The sequence below is a fragment of the Hipposideros armiger genome, unplaced genomic scaffold (genome assembly GCF_001890085.2).
Source record: "Hipposideros armiger isolate ML-2016 unplaced genomic scaffold, ASM189008v1 scaffold_190, whole genome shotgun sequence".
NCBI classification, from domain to species: domain Eukaryota; kingdom Metazoa; phylum Chordata; class Mammalia; order Chiroptera; family Hipposideridae; genus Hipposideros; species Hipposideros armiger.
Window position 1 is genome coordinate 2,120,951 of NW_017731540.1, and position 22,793 is coordinate 2,143,743.

At 37.4% G+C, this 22,793-nt stretch overlaps 1 protein-coding gene across 1 annotated transcript in view; it reads left to right on the plus strand.

Moving 5' to 3' along the window:
- Positions 1-22,793, plus strand: part of INO80D (INO80 complex subunit D) — a 72,939-nt gene that overhangs the window by 15,710 nt on the left and 34,436 nt on the right. The window contains exons 2-6 of the mRNA XM_019652917.1: positions 2,016-2,108; positions 2,227-2,473; positions 7,020-7,765; positions 14,601-14,709; positions 22,419-22,643. Coding sequence (XP_019508462.1) covers positions 2,256-2,473; positions 7,020-7,765; positions 14,601-14,709; positions 22,419-22,643 — 1,298 coding nt within the window. The 5' untranslated portion in view covers positions 2,016-2,108; positions 2,227-2,255. The remainder of the gene's footprint in view (positions 1-2,015; positions 2,109-2,226; positions 2,474-7,019; positions 7,766-14,600; positions 14,710-22,418; positions 22,644-22,793) is intronic.

The window sequence follows — 22,793 nt, forward strand, 5'->3', positions numbered from 1 at the left end:
TAATAAATCAGGAATTACTTGATACTTCCTTAACATAACAGAAAATTCATCATAATAAAAATCAGCATTATTCCTCCCATCGACTCAAAACAGCCTCAGTCATTTAAAGTTGGGAGTAATAGTGGTCACCATTATTATTAACATTGTTCCAACAATTTTGGCCAATTCAAATAGGAAAAAAAAAAGTGTAAAATTGGAAAAAACGGGAGATCAACCTTGACAGATATGATTACATACCTGGAATATGTCAGAGTAAAGTAAACATGGCCCTTCATATCCCTCCAGCCCTGCCCTCAGACTTCTTTCTATGATTTATAAAATGTTACGGGTATAAATACATAGGCTGACTTTTTTCATAACGGAAATCAAATTGATTCTGTAAATTACTTTTTTAACTTACAGAAATCCAGCATATTTTTTCCCCCCGAAGTTCATGTAGATTTACTTGAACTAATTCATACAAGATTTGTGTTTGCCAGGTGGATGAGCAGGCTAAAGAGAAGGTAAAAATGAAACAGCACAGGTTTGCTTTGAAGTATTTCCTGTCCTGAATGTTCAGACCTTCAGGGCAGCTAAGTTTAGATTTTTAGTTCAACTTTTCTTCCTTGCACCTTAATAAATGAAAAGGAGACACTCTTATTTTTGTTTTACGTTTGTGTATGATTAGGTTTACTCAGTAATGAATGTGATTCTTATTAACTAAGCTCGTATTTTAGGTTTTTGGTTTTTTTTTTTTTTCCTACTTGAAATGCTTTTCAAGGGTAGTACAAATTCTTTATCATTGGTAGGTAGAATGTAGTAATAATAATTAACATTTACAATAATAACCCCCATTTGTTCAGTGCTTAACATGTACAAGGCAAGGTACTTAATATGTTGTATACTTTGTATCATTTGATCCATACAGCAACCTGTTGATAATACAGTTACTGTTATTATCCCTGTTTTGCAGATGAGAAAACTTAGGTTAAATGATTTGTTCAAGGTAACACGCATTGTAAGTGGCAGATTTTGGACTTGAGCAAACGTGTCTTTTGACTCCTCAAGCATTTATGTATCTTGTCACTTCACTGGCATAAAGAATTTCATAATGAGTTTTGTAAAGGAGAGAGTATTTCTTGAGTTTTTCTGTAGCTGGTATCTCAGCTGTTCCATCAGCTGTGTGGGTGACTTTAGGAGTGTGGAGAAAAAAGTGGGTTAGACCACATCAGATGTAAAAATGCTGACTTGACACATTAGTTGATTTAGTTTCATTGTAGACTATGTGATTTTATGATATATAAATGCTATTGCTGGGCTTTTTGTGTTTGAAGAGGCAGTGAGTATTGTGTGATTTCTTCCTCCCATTTTCTTATTACACCTCCAAAGACTCATAAGCCACGATGATTATTCTATTTAGTGTAATTGAAAGCTCCATGTGGTACAGAGCACTGAACTGAATGGTGGTAGTGTGGCCGGGCAACTGGTCTTTGGGCTCAAAACATTTATAGTTTGGATGGGATAAGTGTGGGGGAAGATGAAAGGGAAAATGACTTTTTTAAAAAACAGAAATTTGTTCTTTTTTGTATTTCATAGAAATATTTGTTACAGATTGCCAAATATTTGTCAACATAATCAAAAACTGTTGACTTTCTGAGGGAAGTTTTAGGTTTTGAGAGTTCATTCCATTGGCATTGTAAAGAGGTTTGGGTTCTGAAAATAGGCATAGCCTGCAACCACCAGTAATGAAATAAAAAGTCCTACTACCCTATGACATTTGTTTGGTGGAATACCCCCTAATTGCTTTGAGGTATTTAAAAAACTTAACCAGAGTAAAAGTTATTTAGTTCAATTTGGAGAGGTAAGATAACTTAGTGTTTAATAATGCCTCTTATTATTGAATTCAATATTGGGATGTTGGATTACAATAAAGAATCCATCCCATTAGAAGGGTGATATCCTGATAATTTGACTTCCCAGGTGAGCAATCTTTGCTTATTTCTATTTGTTAACTAGGCCTTTTGATATTTTTGTAGACAATCTGCTTCGTCTTGATTCTGCAGAATTCCAAACTCTGGTATCCTTGGGGGTCTCTTAACAGTGCTATGGTGCAGAAGATTTAAAATCAGGTATGGCTGTGGGGCCAGAAGTCCCTCAGTGAAATTCTCAACTTAAATCTGCCTTAACACTCTCTGATTTATCATTTGGGTCTCTTTTTTTTGTGTGTGTGTGTGGTGGTCTTTTTAGCTGATGTTCACAAGGAATAGAGTCACGTGATGTATGAAGGGAAACATATACACTTCTCTGAGGTTGACAATAAGCCCTTGTGCTCATATAGCCCCAAACTGTGCAAGCAGCGGCGACTCAACGGCTACGCTTTCTGTATCAGACACGTGCTGGAGGACAAGACTGCCCCCTTCAAGCAATGTGAATATGTGGCCAAGTATAACAGCCAACGCTGCACCAACCCCATCCCCAAATCAGAGGATCGTAGGTAAGAGCTAATAATGGGACTCAATCTTTGATTTAAGTAGTAGGCTTGGGTTTTTTCTTTTAATATGGTGAATTTAAATGTTACATTCTGGGAGTAATCTAAGTAAACTCTGGAATGCTTCTAAAAATGAGAGATGGCATTTAAAAAAAAAATGGAGTAGTAAACTTGGGGAAGTATTTGAAAAGTATGTTAGAGTGTTTCCTTTTTTTTATTGACTTAATAGACTTTCTAAGATTATTAAAAAATTTGTTTTTCTCTTGAAATTGTTGCTTGAAGTCTTGGTACTGACATGTTTGGTTTGCAGCCTTATAAAGTGTTTCTAACTTCTGTTAGTTTTGTCATCTGCCTAAATGAGAAAAATTATAGGAACTGCTTAGGTGTTATAATTAATGCTAATAAGTTTGGAGTTTTTAAATCTGAGCTTGAAAGGTAGCAAAGGGTATGTACTTATTGAAAAATAATTATTGAAAATAATGATTACTTGAATCATTCAGAAGATTTACTTCCTATCAGACTTGTAAGCAGGGTTTGGCATTGTTGTTATAATCTTGCCTGTTGGTTAAAAAGAGTCCATGTAGAGTATGTTTATTATAAATTAGAAACTGTTATTTCATAGTAAGGGTAGGCTTTATCACTAGAATTGTGAATTTATGCTTTGCTGAATTAAATAAAATGGGGAGGTGTTTTTAAAGGAGTCTTATGCATGTTATCATTTTTCATATTCTTAGGAAAATTCACATTATATTTCACATATAATCTCTTTTCTATGTCTGTCCTTCAGTTCTCCAGAACCCATGTTGAACATTGTAGGCTATTAAAGAGAGACACATGCTTATTTTGTAAAAAGTTTCAAATATTTGTTATATTTAGGTAGAAAATTTGAATTTTTTACTTCTATCTTTAAAAAACATGCAGTCTTCAATTCACCCTTGTTACTATGCATAAGCAAATGCCACCTCCATAAATTGGTTGAAAAGGAATCATGTATTTTATCTATCACGGTGAGCAATTTTTACACTTTTAGGATGAAATAAATTATTTGTGTTGATAGAGGTTCCACCAAAATGAGTATAGTATAATGTGGTGATTTGGGAATACTCTTAGAATTTCTAATAAGCCCTTAAAGCTTCAAATTACAATACCTGAAAGTTAGGAACAGCTGCTTGGTGAGGCAAGGAATAAAATTTTAATCTCAGGTGAGAAAGGGACCACTGTATTAGGCTAAGCATATCTGTCCAGTTGGTTTTAACAGACTGAAAATGATAATTTCTTATCCCTACCCTTTTTAAACTTGAAGAATGGATGAACTTGGATTAATTTTTTACATTGAGCTCCACTGTAAACACATCTCTAATATTGTTTTAAATTCAGTTTATCACAGTTGCAGTTGTCAACCTTGGATATTTTTCATTGCAGCTGAAGCAAGTATTATATAGTGAACAGCAAGAAGTAAAGTGAGAGTCACTCTGAATTTGTCTGAAATATTAATTCTGTGAAGCATATGTCTTCACTTTTATATTCTAAGCAATTTCCTCTTTTTAGAACAAGATAAAAAGGGAAAGGACTTTTGTGTTGCTATGTGAAGAGAAGCTATATGTAATAAGTACTAGGTTATATATTGTTTTCAAAATTGGTCTGAGACTATATGAATGCAAATGGTACTAATATTTTTATTGTTTGTAGAGTTGTTTGAAAATAGACTAAAATAGACGTTAGCTGAAGGTAATATTCTTATGTTACCTCAAGAAATCCAGGTTGAATTCATGTAATAATCTGTCTAAACCTGTGCATAAATATTGAGTTGTAATTATACTACATGACATACTGTAGAAAAGAGTCTTTTGAAAATATGCTTTTGTTATTGTTAATGCAGTTACTCTTTGGACACTTAAGGATTAGAGATGGCTTATGTATTGTTTTAGAAAAAACAATTTCCAAGGACCTTTAATCGACAAAATTACCTGGTTGGTGGTCAGCTAAAGGAAGCTCCTTAATATCTGGTGTTTAGCTTATCTGGTTTGTATTAATAAATGCTAACTTATGGTATTCTACTTTTTTGAAATAGAATAGCGTTATGTTCAGTAGAAGTACTGGTATAATTAAAAAGTAAAGTTCATTTTCTAACACACTTTTACAGTGAGAAGCTAAGGATCATTACTGTAGCCTTTGTTTCTAAGAGATAAGTGATTATATCAAGTTGCTTATTTTATATAATATTTTAAATTTAAGTTTCTATAATTTTATGTATATTTTTAGTAGTACATATATCTTTGACAAGAAATTTTCTTGTTATCTGTATGTTTATTTTTAAAGCAGTTTAAGATATAATTCACACACCATACAATTCACCCATCTGAAGTGTACAATTCAGTAGTTTTTAGTATATTCACAGGATTGTGCAACTATCACCACAGTCTAATTTTACAACATTTTCATTCCCCCCAAAAGAACCCTATAGCAGTTCCTACCCTGGATAGTTATTCTTTTAGACTAGAAATTCATATTTGCATACTTATTTTAAATTCTGGTCATAATTAAGGAAGCTGTTTTAATTCTAGTTGTGAAGAAGTTTCCGTTAGAGCAGAGGCAAGGTTTTTAGGAGTTCAGACTACGTTGTGATAGTGCTTTCAGGGTGGCTGGTGTGGGTGAAGGAGGGCCGTGTGTGTATGCAGGCAGCCCTGCCATCTTCCGTAAGGAAGCACACAGGAGCCTCACTGACCAGCTCAGGCTGTCCACATGGACACGAGCGGAAAAGTCTGATTTCTAATTTAAAAAAAAAAATCCAATCTCATTTCCCCCCACTAAAAAACTAATCCTTTTGTTAATTTGAAAATGAGTTGAAAACGACAACAAAAACCATTTACTCTTTATTGGGAAGCTTCTTGGTTAGTAGTTATCCCTGAAGCCCTTTCTCTTATTGGCCACAGCTTTATGACTCTATTCTGTTTTAGGTATAGATGGGACTCGGCTCAAACCTACTAGGTGTACACACACACACACACACACACACACACACACACACACACAAACACAGAATAGATTCTCTTTACTGTCCAGAAAGCTTTTTTCTTAATAGTCCTGTTGAAAATTAAAGAGCGCCTCTGATAGATTTATTTCTAAGACAAACCAAATAATTTCTCCCGATAATTTGGTGTATCTGTATTTTAACAATTAGTAAAAAAATTTTTTTGCTGCATCTCAGTTAGTTTGAGGATTAGCATTAATTATTTACTTTATTGTCTTTTTCCTAAACGGTATTCTGTGGAGCTAATCACAGGTGTGCTGCAATAAAAATAGGTGCCACTTTCAAATAAGTTTGGGAAACACTGCCAGATGGGTACATTTCCACCTGGGGGCATAATGCACTTTGTCATACAAAATGCTTTGAGAAGTTATTCTGCAGAAACAAACAATAAAATCACTATCTAATTCTGTTTAAGCCATAATTTCCCAAATTTATTTAAGCATGGAACACTGTTTTTAGGGCTTACTGGTTATACTGTGGGACTGCATGAGGAATCCCAGTTTGGAAAACACTGCGTTTCTACTGGTTAAAAACTTCCATGTGGTTATATAACATGCATTCTACTTTCTCATTAGATAGAAGGAGTCTATCCTTTCATAGCAGTTCTTTGGCATTTACATTACGAAAGTAACCTGCTCATTGTTGAAGACTAAGAGTCTTCATGAGCTTTGATTTTTAGTTCAGGTCTTAGCTCTGTCACTTTCCAGATGGATGATTTTAGGCAAGCTATTTAATTTCTATAAAGTTGAGTGTCTTATCTGTATAAAGGGCATAATTTTAGTGCCTACTGTAGGTAGAGACTAGAGGGGATGGTCCATGTCCTTGTATCTGGCTGTTGAGGAACTCATTTAATCTATAATCCCACTAACTAGTTTTATTACTTTACTTTCTCCTACCTTTCTATTCTTTCTCTCNTCCTTGTATCTGGCTGTTGAGGAACTCATTTAATCTATAATCCCACTAACTAGTTTTATTACTTTACTTTCTCCTACCTTTCTATTCTCTCTCTCTCTCTCTCTCTCTCTCTCTCTCTCTCTCTCTCTCTCTCTCTCTCTCTCTCATACAGTGGGCACTTGACATTCTTAAGGCTTATGTCATAAGATCTTTGTGAATCTCCAAATACTTTAATGGCATTGAAGCATATATATTTTTTTCAATAAGAGAATTTTAAGTGTCTCTTGATGAGTTGCATTGTTTTCAATGAATAGAGAATAACAAAGCAGCATGAGAAGCAATAGCTGGGCGGTTATCCAGGGCCACTCACTATGTGAATGACTTGCTTCTGTCTGGCAACCTCTGCACATGTGCAATTCACATATTTGCTTCAGCAAAATTGCATGGACTTTCAGGATTGCTTGACAGTAGTGAAAGTTGCATATATTAAATCCATGAATGCCAAGAGTTACTATAGTCATGCATGTCTAACACATGAGGATTCCTGTTTTATCATATGTAGTTTTTATTCTGCTTTTCTTAATATGTATCATGACCATTTCCCCATGTATGTGTGTGTTTTTAAAGGTACTGCAACAGCCACTTGCAGGTACTTGGCTTTATCCCGAAAAAAGAGAGGAAGAAAAAGAATGATCCTCTAGATGAGGTAAAGGTCAGGCACCAGATGGATACCATGGCCTTTAGCCTGACGGTGCCCACGCTGGCCTTGAAGATGCCCAATGGACTGGATGGAATGTCCCTCTCTCCACCGGGGGCCAGGGTCCCTCTCCACTACCTGGAAACTGAGTTGGAAGACCCGTTTGCTTTCAACGAGGAAGATGATGACCTGAAGAAAGGGGCAACTGTGAGAAAGAAGTTGCAGAGCAAGTTGGCCCAGAACCGGCAGCGCCAGAGAGAGACAGAGATTTTAAAAGTTCGACAAGAGCACTTTAGTCCCCCTCCTGCACCTTCACAGCAGCAGCCTCCGCAGCAGCACTCCCACCTGTCACCTTTGTCCACTTCTTTAAAACCTTCAGCGCCACCGCAGGGTCTAGTCTGCAAGTCACCTCAACCTCAGAACACCAGCCTACCAATGCAGGGAGTGGCCCCCACCACACACACTATAGCACAAGCAAGGCAGTTGTCTCACAAGAGGCCTCTGCCCCTCCTGCCATCCAGTAGGGCTCCTGCCGTGGACCCACCCAGGACTGACCGGGTCCTTATGAAAGCCACAGCCTTCTCTCCACACTTCTCTTGTATAAGTCGACTGCAGAGACTGGTGAAACTGTGCACCCAGAAACATCAGTTGGACACTGATCTGTTTCCCCATTTAGGTGAGTTATCATCTATTTTGCCATATCATGTGTGTGCAGTGCAACAAAATGTGCCCTTCTGCACGAGGCTTTCTTTTAATCACTACCACACAGGTGATAGGGGTAGAAGAACACTCAGACAGTGTGTTCCAGTGAAAGATTCTGCATGTAGGTAGAGCACCTTAAAGTAAATATGCTGCTGGAGAGATAACAATTGATGAACACGATACAGAAATAGGTGCTGGGAATGTAGAATTCAAGTCAGAGCCTCTGGTAGTAAGAGGAGTAATAATAGTAGCAGCAGCAGCAATATCAAAAAGTAGTTGTATGCCTCTCTGAGCTCAGTTACCTGTGTGTCTTAAGTTCTCTACGTGTCTTATCGTAGGACTTTGGAATAATGATAGCATTGTTAATATCTGCCAACAGTTTTTTGCTTTTTTTAAAAAAACAGTTTTAAAAAAAAAAAACTCCCGAAGCAATACCTGTTCATGACTTAAAAGTGAAAAACTACAGATAAAACTTTAATACAGTCAAATGTCTATCTTTCCTTTGTTGCTTCTGAATTTTCTTTTTTGTTCAAGAAAATCTCTGGGATCCCAAGTTTATTCAGATACCCTATATGGTTATATTAAGAGTTTGACTGTTTTGTTTTTGATCACTTAAACTTAATTCATTTGGAATTTATTCTTGAATGTGGTGTGAGCTGTGATTCTGACTTTAGGAAAAATTATTAGTATGACACATGACAGCAATAGAAAAGTGAGAAAAGGTTGGAAATAGAGGATGGAGAAATATAGTCAATAAACAAATGAAGCCCTGAATCCCCACAGCAGGCAGGGACATGCAAATTAAAATAACAGTGAATTAGCATCAGATTGGCAAAAATTACATCCAGTGTTGATGAGGCTATGGGATACATTGCTGTTGAGTAATGTGACGGTTTCTATTAATTAAAAGTATATGTATAACTGGCAAACTCACCTGTAGGACTCTAATGCGCATGAAAGTAATCAGAATGTGAGGATACATGTTCAAGGATGTTTATTACAGCATTGCTTGCAACATTAAAAATATGTAAACAATTTTTTTTTTTAAAGATTTTTATTGAGGAATTGGGGGGATGGGAACAGTGCTGGGGAATTGGGGGAAGGGGAACAGACAAGTTGCTGTCGTTTTGTTCTTCAATCTAGTTGTGGAGGACGTTGCTTCACTGGCCCAAGTTGGCACCATCATTGCGCTCTTCCCAGGCCAGGCAGATCAGTCGCCGGCTTCTGGACGGCTGCTCACTGCAGCTGCTGGCCGCTCACTCTGGCTGCCATCCACACACGGTAGCCCATGGCAACCCACTGCCACATGGGCTGCAGCCTACACCGTCGCCGGCGACTCACGGCAGCCCAGCTCCAGGTTGAGCTGTTGTTCAGCATCTTAGCTGTGGAGGGCAGTGTCACTGGCCCTCATATGTGGGATCCGAACCGGGGCCCTCTGGCGTCCCAAGCCAGTTCTTAACCATCGCACCACTTGGCCGGCCCCAACAATTTTTATAACCAATAGTAAATTATTGTACATGTATGTTTTATGAAGTATTATGTAGCTACTAAAAAGAATGAATGAAATCTATCTTTTACCTGGTTGTACCCATGATATATTAACTAGTAGAAAAAGATCAAGAGGTATTGTATTATCTTATTTTTGTAAAAATGAACTACATAAACAAGGGACATCAGTGTATCTATTGATCAAGTATGTGGATAGATGTTTGCCTGTTAGGTATGAGCATAGGTAAAGTGCTAGTGGATATACACCACCAGGCTGTTAACACTGGCTACCACACAGGGATGGAATTAGACAGGATGTGTTTTTAAGGAGATGGGAGTGGTAACTCTTCTTACATAGCTTTACATTGTTTCACCTTTTATTACACCATGTATCACTTTTGTAATTAAAAAAAACAAATAAAACTTTTAAAATATAGATAAATGAAAATAATAAATTAAAACACCCAAACCTTATTAGTACACATTTATTAATACCTGGGTATATTCTTTCAACCATATAAAATTGGGTTCTTGCTATACATAGTTTTGTAGACTTTAAAAATTTTTCATAATGTAGTATTAGTAATTTTTCATACGCAACATAATTTGTTGCGTATGAAAACACAGCATAGCTGGATACTTTTTTCTAATTTAAGTCATTTCCAGTTTGTATAATTGTACAGTGTTGTAGCTGTATAGCCTTGCAGTAGAATAATTACTTTCACATCTTTAATTTTTCTTTCAGATAGATTCCTAGAAGCAGAATGTCTAATTCCAAGCTTTTCATTTTTTAAAATGGTTTTTGATATGTGTTGCGAAATTTTTCTTCAGAATTATTTTGTGAGTTTACCCTTCTTTCAGCAGTGTATGAGAGTGACAGCTTTTTCTACATCTTTACAGCCATAGGTATTAGATGATGATATTATTATTATTATTATTATTATTATTGTTATTTTACCTTTGCAAATTTGATAGAAATTTTGCTTTAATTTGCATACCTTAGATCTGAGTGTTTCTCAAATTTTTGGCCTTAGAATCCCTTTACAGTCTTAAAAATTACTGAGGACACCATAGAGCGTGTATGTGAATTATATCTATTAACTACTGAATTAAAACTGAGAAATTTTTAAAATGCTAACTCATTTAAAAATAAAAACAAACTCACTACATGTTCTTTTTATGAAAAATAAATGTTTTCTAAAACAAATATAATGTGGTATTACAAATGCATTCTTCTGTATTGTTTTATAAATCTTAATGTCTGATTTACTAGAAGACTGCTAGATTCTCATATTTGCTTCTGCAGTCAATCTGTTGTGATACGTGGTTTGGGTTAGTAGATGAAAATATGGCCTTACATGTTTGTAGTTGGAAAAGGGAGGAATATTTTAATGGTTTTTTTCAAATAATTGTGGATATTCTTATTTGATTCTACACCAAACCTTGACAAGTGGGAGTTTCTTGAAGATTAGTTACAATCTGGAATCAGAAACCATATCAGGGAATTTTGCACATTGTTACATTAAAATCCATTGACCTACCTTGTACTTGGAATGGATCTTTTACCCATGCAAGGTTTTGTAACATCGTGTGTTGATCATTTGGAGAAAATACTGATTTACTGAGTTATACAGGTGTTCCAAATGTTGACATATTTAATTATATAAATTTTAAAATGACATTCATTAATATTACCACCAATCTCATCAGAAATGTCTATTAGGAAGTTATCATACTTTCAGTGATGAATTTGTTTTCAAAAAAATCGAGCTTTCAAGTAAAAATTTGAGTTTTATCATTGGCAACAAGTACTGTCCGTTGTTTTCCTTGAAGAGACGGTTCCACTGTGTTCATTTTAGAAAAAATGACTGCCAAATATCTAAGTCTTAACAACTATAGATTGTTGGTCATTCTTTCAAATAAAAATGATGTTGAATGAAAAAAAGCAGCTAGTTTAGGTCACGATTAAGTCATGCAAGTACTTTTCCTCAAGGCAACCATCACACTTGCTTTATGTGCAACAGAGGTGCTTTATGTGTACTTCACATTTAGTCACACAGAATATTATAAAGACATACTCAAGAACAGTCTTTAATAAACAAGTGCTTTATCAAGGACCTTCTTAAACTTTTGTTTTGTTTTGTTTTGATTTCACTGCAAGCCATGGTTGTGAAACATATAGTGACTACTAGTACAGTTCGGTGTCACTGCCTTGATTCATGCTGAGGTGCCAGCAGTTTTACCCATCATGCTTTTCTTTAACCATCAGTACAAATGTCAACACAGTGAAAAAGGCAAATAATGTCTTCTTAGTGTTATTTTGAAGGTAGTGTTGACCTAAGGAACTCCCCGAGAGGGTTTCAGGGACCCCTGGGGATCTGTGGACCATACTTTGAGAAAGAACTGCTATTTTGGATTCATAATGTATAATAGTTTTGAATATTTGTTCATATGCTGTTTTGGACATTTGTATTTCTTATTTATTTTGCCCTTTCAATTTTTCATTCATTTTTAATGAAGTGTTTCTCTTTTATAGTGATTGGTAAGTGCTTTTTATATGTATTTCATGTTAGTTGCAATGCCTCTCCACCCTCCCATTTGTTATTTGCTTTTAAATGTCTAGTCTAATGATTTTGGAATTTAGAAGTTAAAAATTTTTTTGTTGGGGAATTGGGGGGATGGGAACAGTGCTGGGGAATTGGGGGAAGGGGAACAGACAAGTTGGTGTTGTCTTGTGCTTCAGTCTAGTTGTGGAGGACGTTGCTTCACTGGCCCAAGTTGGCACCATCATTGCGCTCTTCCCGGGCGAGGCAGATCAGTCGCAGGCTTATGGACGGCTGTTCACTGCGGCTGCTGGCCGCTCACGCTGGCTGCTGGCTACGGTAGCCCATGGCAACCCACTGCAGCAGGGCTGCAGCCTACACTGTCGCCGGCGACTCACGGCAGCCCAGCTCCAGGTTGAGCTGTTGTTCAGCATCTTAGCTGTAGAGGGCAGTGTCACTGGCCCTCATATGTGGGATCCGAACTGGGGCCCTCTGGCGTCCCAAGCCAGCTGTTACCATCGCACCACTCAGCCGGCCCCTAGAAGTTAAAATTTTTTATGTATTCTCTTTTTTAAAGATTTCTTCCTTTTGAATCAGGTGTTTTTTGTTCTTTTAACCCATGTTTGGACTCTCTTCATACCAAGAATATATAATTATATTCATTTTCTTTTAGTCCTTTTAGTATTTACATTTGGGTCACCTATTTGGAACTCATTAGGCATTAGTTTTGAGGCAGAGATCTAATTTTTTTTTTTCTCCCAAATGTTTGCCTCTTATTCTACCATTTACCACTATCATCTAGTAGATTTTTATTTTTACTCCTAGAGGCTGATGCTTTTTTTAGCTTTTGAGTGTTGTGTTGAGGGCTGATTTTTCCGTTATTTTGAACAGGACAAAAACTTACAGAAAAACTATTGTCTTTTTATTTATTTATTTTTTGATTCAAGCATATTAGGGGCCCAAGTTTTCAAAACAAAGGTTGTTTTGGAGAAATCAGACATTGTAATGCACCATTATGACCAAGCATAGTCTGCATTCATACAAGCAAAGAGTACTTAAAGACAAATGCAGTCTTGTAATTAGCTTTTGTTCTCCTGTTTGGGCTGGTTATCTCACTTAGTTACATTAAAACTAGTGATAATGAACCCAAGATCAAAGGTTTGCTTTATTGGACAGTTAATTTCACAGGAGAAACACTTCCATTTTAGTTCTTATGACTTAGATCTTGACTTTTTCAGAGAAAGCTTAGTTGTCTTAGTAGAAATTATTATAACTTCTACAGATAACTCATGTTCTCATTTTTAAAAGTGCCTTAGGTGTCACTCTGTGTTTGAAAGACCTCACCTTTCAACATTTTGAAGCTGATGCTGTTGTGATCACTTAATTATTTTTACATAAAAAAAAAAAGAAAAGCCAACAAATTGCTAATTATTTTAGTTGGGAGAAAGTAACTTACTTTTTAAGGTGACCTCACATTTCGGGTAGTTATCTTGTAACTAGATTTGAGGTTTCTTTATGCCAGTGGCAATGTGTTATTTATTTATTTATTTATTTATTTATTTATTTATTTATTTAGCTGAGCCATCCTGCCACCTGTTGGCAGCTCAGCGGCAGCTCAGCTCAGGCCAGGCATCGAACCGCTGTTGCTCAGAGCTCAAACTGTTGAGCGAGCTCTTAACATGGCAATGTGTTATTTAATTTGAAGCATTTGCAATTTACATTTCAGTTAACTTTTTCTTAATTTCCCTATTTGGCACATGTAAACTCATTTAAAATATGGAAGAAATCTGTGAGCGCCTTCTTAATATAACTGCATCTAAGGATGTCAAGAAGGAAGACGTAGAATACTAGTTATCAAGGTCTCTAAATTTTTTAGTGGCAAGAGTATATTAAAGTTATGTAGTCCCACACACTGTCATATTTTAGGCTGTGCCACGTCAGTATCAAGACTGCTTCAAGATATAAAACTTTTGAAAAGGTAAAACCCTTCTGTTGGAAGCTAACAATTATCCAATTAAAAATAATAGCATTTAACAAAATCAGTAAGCATTGTTCATACTGTATTTCTCTACTTCTCCCTCGAAACTTGTTTTTCAAAACTGAACACAAAATGTGGCAGTTGTTGTTTAAAAGAATTAAAAGAAACTCCAAGCCACGTTAGAAATAGAGTTGCTACCCTACCCTTCCCTCTTCTTGTGGAGGGCGACAGCCAGAGAATAGCCCTGCCAGTGGATGGAGTCCTTTCCTCCAGAGGTGCTGGGAAAGGGGAATGGAGTGTCTACCTTTGGCAGTTTATTCTAGAGCCCTTCTTTGGTGAAGTATATGACTCCACTGACTCCTTTTGACTTTTTTCTTGCCCGAACTTATTTTTTCACTATCTTGAATACGTTTTATGTTTTTCTGATATTTTAGTGATGTTTTGATACTTAAGGAATTCTACCTTTTTTTTTTTGACTTGAACTCTCTTGTGTTGTTTCTGCTCCATTAGTGAAGTGTCTGACAAAAAAAGTTCATCCTTGGAATATAGATAGCCCTTTCTGTTCTAATGTCATTGTTTCAGACCTGAGTGTATGTTATTAATATCTTTGTTAGACATTGATTATTCATTATTAATATTGATATATTTGTTAGACAGGGATTAAACTTATCAGGAGGCATTTGTTCATGCTATGATGGTACTTGCTATAGGTTTTAGGTTACGTATTTTAGGTTGCTTTTTATTTAAATTTTAAATAAAAGTAAATTTTCTTACTTGAAATATCCTCTCATCTGTCCCAGGGTTGGACTGGTCTGAAGAAAGCGGAGAGGAACTGGAGGACTCAGAGCAGGCCTCGCCATACCAGGTTGCATGGTCCATCCGAGAAACCCTCAGATATGAAAGACACACGTAAGTCTTCCTTTTTGTTTTTATTCTCAATTAACCACTGTAGTAGATCGATTCTTTCCTATGTATGCAAACCTTTTAAAAAAATTTGTATTGGATCTAGTTTTATTGTAAAGGAGGTAAAATAGATTTCACTTGGGAAGAAATGTACTATATTTTTTGAGGAAAGTTAAGGTAGGTTAGAAATGTCCCCTCTTTCATTTCTCATTTTGACAATATGAGTCATCTCTTTCTTTTTGCTTAGTTGAACTTTAAGGGTTGTGAATTTTGTTGATCATTTCAAAGAACCAGTTTTTGGTTTCATTGATTTTTCTCTATTATACTTTTTCTATTATTTTTTCATTTATTTCTTCCCTAGTCTATTATTTAATTCCTTCTGCTTGTTTTGGGTTTAGTTTTCTCTTCCTCTGTTTCTTTAAGGTTTTATTGGGGAGTTGGGGGAGGGGAACAGTGTTAGGGAATTGGGGAAGGGGAACAGCCAAGTTGTTGTTCTTCAATTTTAGTTGTGGAGGGCACTGCAAGCTCAGCTCCAAGTTCAGTCATGCTGCTTAGCTCAAGGTGCTGTGTTCAGTTAGTTGCGGGTGGGTGTAGTCACCATCCCATGCCGGGGAGTCAAACCTGCAGCCTCTTGTTAAGAGCACATGCTCTATCCCCTGAGACATCCAGGTGGCAGCTCAGTTCAAGGTGTCAAGTTCAGTCTTAGTTGCGGGCAGATGTAGCTTAGTTGCAGGAGTCGAACCGGCAGCCTTGTTGTTAGGAGCAAGTGCTCTCACCAACTGAGCCATCCTGCCACCTGTTGGCAGCTCAGCAGCAGCTCAGCTCGGGCGCAGCTCACTGGGCCATGTGGGACTCGAACCAGTGACCCTGTTGCTCAGAGCTCGTGCTCTTAAGCTAACTCTTTTTTTTTTTTTAATTTTTTTTTATTGGGGAATTGGGGGAAGGGGAACAGACAAGTTGCTATTCTTTTGTTCTTCAGTCTAGTTGTGGAGGATGTTGCTTCACTGGCCCAAGTTGGCACCATCATTGTGCTCTTCCTGGGCGAGGCAGATCAGTCGCTGGCTTCTGGATGGCCGCTCATGCTGGCTGCTGGCTGCTCACGCTGGCTGCTGGCTACACATGGTAGCCCATGGCAACCCACCTGCTGGCGCCGGCGACTCATGGCAGCCCAGCTCCAGGTCGAGCTGTTGTTCAGCATCTTAGCTGTAGAGGGCAGCGTCACTGGCCCTCATATGTGGGATCCGAACTGGGGCCCTCTGCATCCCAAGCCGGCTCTTAACCAACGCGCTACTCTGCCGGCCCTCTTAAGCTAACTCTTAACCAACTGAGCCACTCGACCGGCCCTTCCTCTAGTTTCTTAAGGTTGAATGTTAGGTTATTGATGTGGTGTCTTTTAAAAAAAGGTGATTTAGCTATACATTTCTCGCTAGGCTTCATTGTGAGATAATAGAAAAAATATATTGGTCTCTCTCCCTAGTTCCTGACACAGAGCTCCTGAAACCCTTGTAAATTGCTACATTATAAGAACACAAGGAACATCTCGTGTTCTTATGAGGTGACTCTAGGTGGGCTCCTAGATAGCTTCTGGATGGGTGCTGGTCATCAGAAAGACTACGCCATGATTAGAAGTTTGGAATTTTTAGCTACAGAGAGGGATGAGGGGATGGAAATTCAATTAACAATTTCTCATGCCTATGTGAGGAAGCCTCCCTAAAATCCCAGTAGTATGGGGTTCTTGGTTGGTGTGTTCATGGAGGTGCTGGGTGACTGGTACACCCCTTCTCACATACCTTGCTCTATCCATCTCTTCCATTTGGATGTTCATCTGTATCCTTTAATAAACTGGTAAATGTAAGTAAGTTCCCTAAGTTCTGTGAGCTGCTCTAGTAAATTAATCCAGTCTAGGGAGCAGGTCTTGGGAACCTCCTATTTATTGCCAAATTGGGCAAAAGTTGTGGGTAACCTGGGGACCTACTACTTGCGATTGGCGGCTGAGGTAGGGAGGGAGCAGTCCTGTGGGACAGAGCCCTTAACCTGTGGGCTCTGACGCTATCTCCAGGCAGACGGTAGGATACCAACCTTATATTGCAGACAATTGCTTGGTGTGGTGTGAGGAAAATCCTCCACACATTTGGTGACTTGAAGTGAAGTGTTTTGGGTCAGTAGTAAATGAGACTCACAGGAAAGAAAAACAGTAGGGAAAAACTGGGCTTTTCCCTGTTCAGGAAGGAAAAATCTGAATTTTTCTTTTACATTCATCAATAAGCTATGGTATTTGTATTACATTTTCATGTATCTCAAAATATTTTCTAATTTCCTTTGTGATTTATATTTTGACTCATTGAGTATGTTGTTTAATTTACGTACATTAATGAGTTTCTCAACTTGCATATAGTTATTGATTTCTAATTTTCTCCTCAGTTGTCTTTAGAAACTTTGTAGGTTTAACTTTAGCTTTAACTTTTAGTAACCCATTTCAAATAAATTTTTGTGTGTGGTGTATTTGGGGTCAAGGTTCATTCCTTTGTATATATGGATATTTACTTATTTTAGTACTATTTGTTGAAAATATTGAGTTGTCGGAAAAGTCATGACACATTTTTGCAACGAAAAGCAGAAAAAATAAGTCATGACTTTTTTGTCAACCCAATATATTTCGTTTCCCATTCAAATGCCTTGACACTTTTGTCAAGAATTAATCAGCCATATAGATGTGAACCTATTTCTGAACTCTGTGCTGTCCCATTGATTAATTTTTAGGCTACTTCTAGACTCTCTGACTAGTTTTATAGTAAGTCTAGAAATTCAGTGGTTTGAATCCTACAACTTAGTTCTTTTTCATGATTTTTTTTTTTTTTAAATTGGGGAATTGAGGGATGGGAACAGCACTGGGGAATTGGTTGCTGTCCTTTTGTTCTGTCCTTTTGTTCTTTAGTCTAGTTGTGGAGGACTTCGCTTCACTGGCCCAAGTTGGCACCATCATTGCGCTCTTCCCGGGTGAGATCAGTCACCGGCTTCTGGATGGCCGCTCACTGCGGCTGCTGGCCACTCACGCTGGCTGCTGGCTACATACGGTAGCCCATGGGAACCCACAGCATCTTAGCTGTAGAGGGCAGTGTCACTGGCTCTCATGTGGGATCCGAACCGGGGCCCTCTGGCGTCCCAAGCCAACTCTTAACCAACGCGCCACTCGGCCGGGCCTTCTTGATTATTTTGACTATTCTAGGTACTTCTCATTTCCACAGAGATCTTATAATCAAATTGTCATTTTCTGCAAACTAGCCTATTATAATTTTGTTTTTTATTATAAATCAATTGGTGGAGAATTTATATCTTAGCAATAGTAAGTCATTCAATCCATGAATATGGGATACTGCTCTAGTTAAGGTCTTCAAAATTTTTTCTTAATGCTTAATTTTTTATATGAATGTCTGTTCATACTTTATTAAATTTTTTCTGAAGTATTTTTTTTTGATACTGGTGTAAACTGAATTGTTTCTGTAATTTTATTTTTCATTTGTTTGCTGCTTATGTAGAAATAAAGTTTATTGTTAGACTGATCTGCAGTCATTAACATACTTCAATTTTGATAAATTTACTTCTTAGTTCTAGGTGTTTTTTTTTTTAATTATGATTTTTTTTTTTTGCAAATAATCATGTCATCTATGAATACAGACTGTTTTACTCCTTCCCATCTTATGACTTCTATTGCTTTTTTCTGGCCTTACTGCATTGGCTAAGACCTTCAGTGAAATATTAAATAGAAATAATGGAGATGGGCATAATTGCCTTGTTTCCTTTCTTTTGGGTAAAATGTCCATGGAATTTTGGGTTAAAATAATTTTTATACATAGGTATTATGTTTATTTCCTTTTCAGATCTACACGACATTTCTGTTTGTCTTTTCTTGCTTTCTTATGTTTGTAAATCCATTCTTTAACATTTTATACATAACTATTTTATATTCAGTATCTCATAATGCCAACCTTTGGAGTCCTTGTAAGTCTAGGTCTGTCATTTATTATTTTCTTCTTGTCATGTAAAGTGATCTGCCTCCTCCTGTGCATGGCAATTTTGATTTTTTTTTTTAGGTCCTAGAATTATCCTAGAACTTTAGGTTGAGCTACTTCATCTTGTTGGGATGCGGTTTTGTATCTACTGTTAGTGCTTCTATCATCATGTGCCCTGAGTGCAGACCATTCCCCTCCCTCCACCCCCTTTGGTTCCTTGCTTCCGACTTTAATTTCAATTCTGATTTTTTAAAAAATGTTTGTTTGTTGACCAAGCAGTTTGGGGAAGAGATTTCCTCTACTTGGAGACCAAAAATGCATCCATAAGTATATCTTATCCTGTATGTAATTGCTTTAGGTTCCTCAGAATATCTAAATTGCCATATTGTTGTAAGTCTTTTATCCTTTTTTGTTTGTTTCAACTGTTATCTCTATGTGAGTAACTCCCAAATCTTTTTCTCATGTCTGGCCTTTTCTTTTGAGTTTTAATTACCTATCAGGTATTTCTCATTGGATTTTCTGCCAATACTACAAATTTAGCATTTGTAAAATTAAACTCATTGTTTTCCTCTTCCTGACTCCCCTGTTTTATCAGAGATGTTACCTCTTTGCTCTTTTTTAAAAAAATTTTTTTAATAAAGTGAATTAAAATGAATTTTATTTGGGGAATTTCACGTCATGCCCTGAGATCATGGACAAACCTGGTCTTCGGAAATCAGATTTGGAATTCACTGCTCTATATTTGGAGTTATTAGTAGCATTTTCATAATAATACCTGTACTTATATTGTGATTTCACATATATCATTTCTTTACATTCTCTTAACCGCAGGGGATAGGCAAGCCAGCTGGCTATATCTCATTTCACAGGTGAGGCATGTTAAAGAAGGAAGGAAACTAACACATGTTGAGGATGCAAAAGGTGCCAGGCCTAGTCCCTGCTGGTAAATGATGGGAACTGGCCTTCCTCGTCCCAGTTGCTACTCTTCCTCAGCAACCCGGTTTGAAATAGTAATGTCATAGCATCTTAGAAGTGGGAAGCATCTTGGAGGTCTTGTAGTTTCGGACCATGCCAGGAATGATCTGTGGACCTGTGCCAGTCTGCAAACCATCTATTACTGCTCCACAACAAGATAAGTATGGAAACCATGAATAAGCTTTGAAAACTTTTGTAATGATGTAGCATCCAGGCGCACCTTTCCATATAGCTCACTTGAGAACCACTGATCTGGGCCATTCTTCCCTGCAGTAATAGCCTTTTCAAAAACAATTTTGGCAAGTGATTACCCACCCTAGCAGCTTTACTGTCCCTTAAAAGCTTGCTGATTCTCCTCTCTTTCCTTTTTTTTTTTTTTTTAAATAGAATGGCACTTCCGTTCTCCTAGTTTTGCAGATTCAAAGTCATTGAGTTATTATTGACTTTCTTATCCTTCATATCCAGTCACCAAATTGAGTTAATTCTTTTATGATAATAGCTCTTATGTCTTGTTCTTCCTAGTATTTCTGTGGCCTTTTACTTTCGGTCTCTCCCCTGTCTTTCAGTTGTTAGTTGACTCTGAAATCTGTATCTCTTTCCCTAAATGTACTCCAGTTTATCTTTTCCAATGGTTTTTCCACTGCTCCCTTTGATACCTCATTTGTACTTTATATTCCCTTAGTCTGAAATGTATTTCCTGCTCCAGAGCTGCACTTGCTCCTGTTCCCTGGTCTTTGCTGCTGGAAACTGTTGAGTGATAATTGTCGCTTCCATTTTCCTTGCCCAGTTGACAAAGTCTGGTTTTTATACGTGCAGATGACTGCTCGTCTTCTCCAGGCCTGCTGCTGCCACCGTGGTGTGGCTCCTTGTTATCTCTTATCTGTAGTTTTATAATCCTTTCCTCACTGCTCTGTTCTTCTGTCTCTTCCTGCATTTATATCGTCTGGCACTGCAATCTTTCTCATGCACAGCTCTCTTACTATTACCTATTTTCTTAAAACTCTCCAAGGTTCTTCATTGCCTGTGGAATAAAGGTGAAACTCTTTACTTTGGCGTTCAGGTTTAGAAAGTTTACCTTACCACTGTCCCACACCTTAGCCGAACCAAGCTACTTAGTACTTGCTGTTCCCCACCCTGCTCATCTCTGTATCTTGGAATATGTTGTTTTATCTTTGTGATGTACCCTTTGTTTCTCATCTTCAAATTCTACGCCTTCTTCAAGACTCAGTTCTATTGTCATTTCTACAAAGCTTCCGTCCAGTATTCTTTCTAGTGAACTTTTAATAGCACTTAATCTGTACTTCTCTTATGTTAATGATTGTTGTCTACTTCTTGTTAAAGATATTTATAGCACGTATGGCTCTACTAGAACTTAGAATTCCTAAATGAAGATCTTCTGTGGGACTTGGGGGGTACAATTCAAAATAAAGATTCATGGGTTCCATGGAAACGTGGTTGAGTAGATCTTGGAAATCTGAAATTTTATAAAACTCCCAGATATTTCTAATTTTAGGTCAAATATTTGAATCATTGGTCTGTCTGCCCCACAGTTTTAGTTGCTGATTTTATTCTCTTTGGAATTGCTTAACTTTGGGGATGCATTTATCTTGTCTAAATTGCATTGCAAACTCCATGAAATGTTTTGTTTCTCCTCTATAGTACTTAGCATAATAGACATGCAGCAAGTGTTGAATGTTGAATAAATGAAAAGATTGAAGTAAGATCCTTTAATTGGTATATCTGGTAGAATGTACTCGTATACTGAAGAGGACATGTTTCTTAGGACATATACTAAGCGGAAGTTTATAGAGTAGCCTGTTAATGGGCTGGCTGTTCTGAGGAAAAAGGAGGGATACACCTAAGAAGAGAAACCAAGCAATGATTTACAGAAGATCAGTAGGATAATGTATAGTTTATAGTGTCACAGGTGTGCTATTTATTTATGTTACAGTAGAAGAGAAAGCAGGTAAAATAACATGGGTCAGTTTTGAAGTCTAGTGTGCATTATTCCTAGCAGTAAAAAGTGAGCCCACGTTTGTTCCGTAGAAAGTAACCTTTCTCACCTCACTGATGGGACATTGCTAACTAAGTACAGCACTCTTTCTTGTTGAACCTAAATGTGCCCTCAGTATCCTTTTCAATGGAGCACTGCCACCCATCAATTGACATTAGCATAATGACAGAAAAAACCCTGGTATATGAAATGTTGTTTAAGATATCTCCTATAGTTAAAAAAAATAACCAAAACTGTAGAATGTTTGTGATCCCTACAATCAAAATTCTTCAAGAAAAAGGTAGTTAAAACCCAGTACATCTAAAAGGGCAGCTCTTTGATAATGCACTGTTGGAATTCACTGCTCTATTTCTGGTATGGCCTATCTTTTATGAAATTTTGCTGTATTTCCTCATAACTGCCATGCCATTTACTCAGACCTTTTTGTAAGTAAAGGTAAAGAAAATGTATTCTTCCCAAGAATTCCCAGTCATTTAATTTGGAAGACACTGGTTGTGGCATGCTAAGAAGGTTAAGCTTCTTAAAGCATTCGGTTGTCTCTATCCCCTTGCTTATTGATGAAACATTGTGCTTTTATTTTCAGCTGTTCTGGAATATTCTCTTCCTCTAACTTTGTTGCCTGCCTCCAAGTCTTAACCCCGTGCATCCAGTTACCCTTCTCCCCTGCTTCTCGCCATACGTAATCAGTTTTTCACTTCTTTCCCTGCTCCTTCCAGGTCTGATGACGATGACACGGAGAGTAGGAGCTCCAGGGTGACCCAACTTTGCACTTACTTTCAGCAGAAATATAAGCACCTCTGCCGCCTGGAGCGGGCAGAATCTCGTCAAAAGAAATGCCGGCATACGTTACGGAAAGCCTTGCTGCAGGCGGCTAGTAGAGAGCCAGAGTGTACCGGTCAGTTAATGCAAGAACTGCAGAGAGCTGCATGCACCCGAACCAGGTCAGAGCCCGACGCAGTCACCTGTTTCTAAGGAATTGTCTCCCTCTGCTTCTGTATCTTTTTTTTTTTTTTAGCTGAGCCATCCTGCTACCTGTTGGCAGCTCAGCGGCTGCTCAGCTCGGGCTGGACTCGAACCGCTGTTGCTCAGAG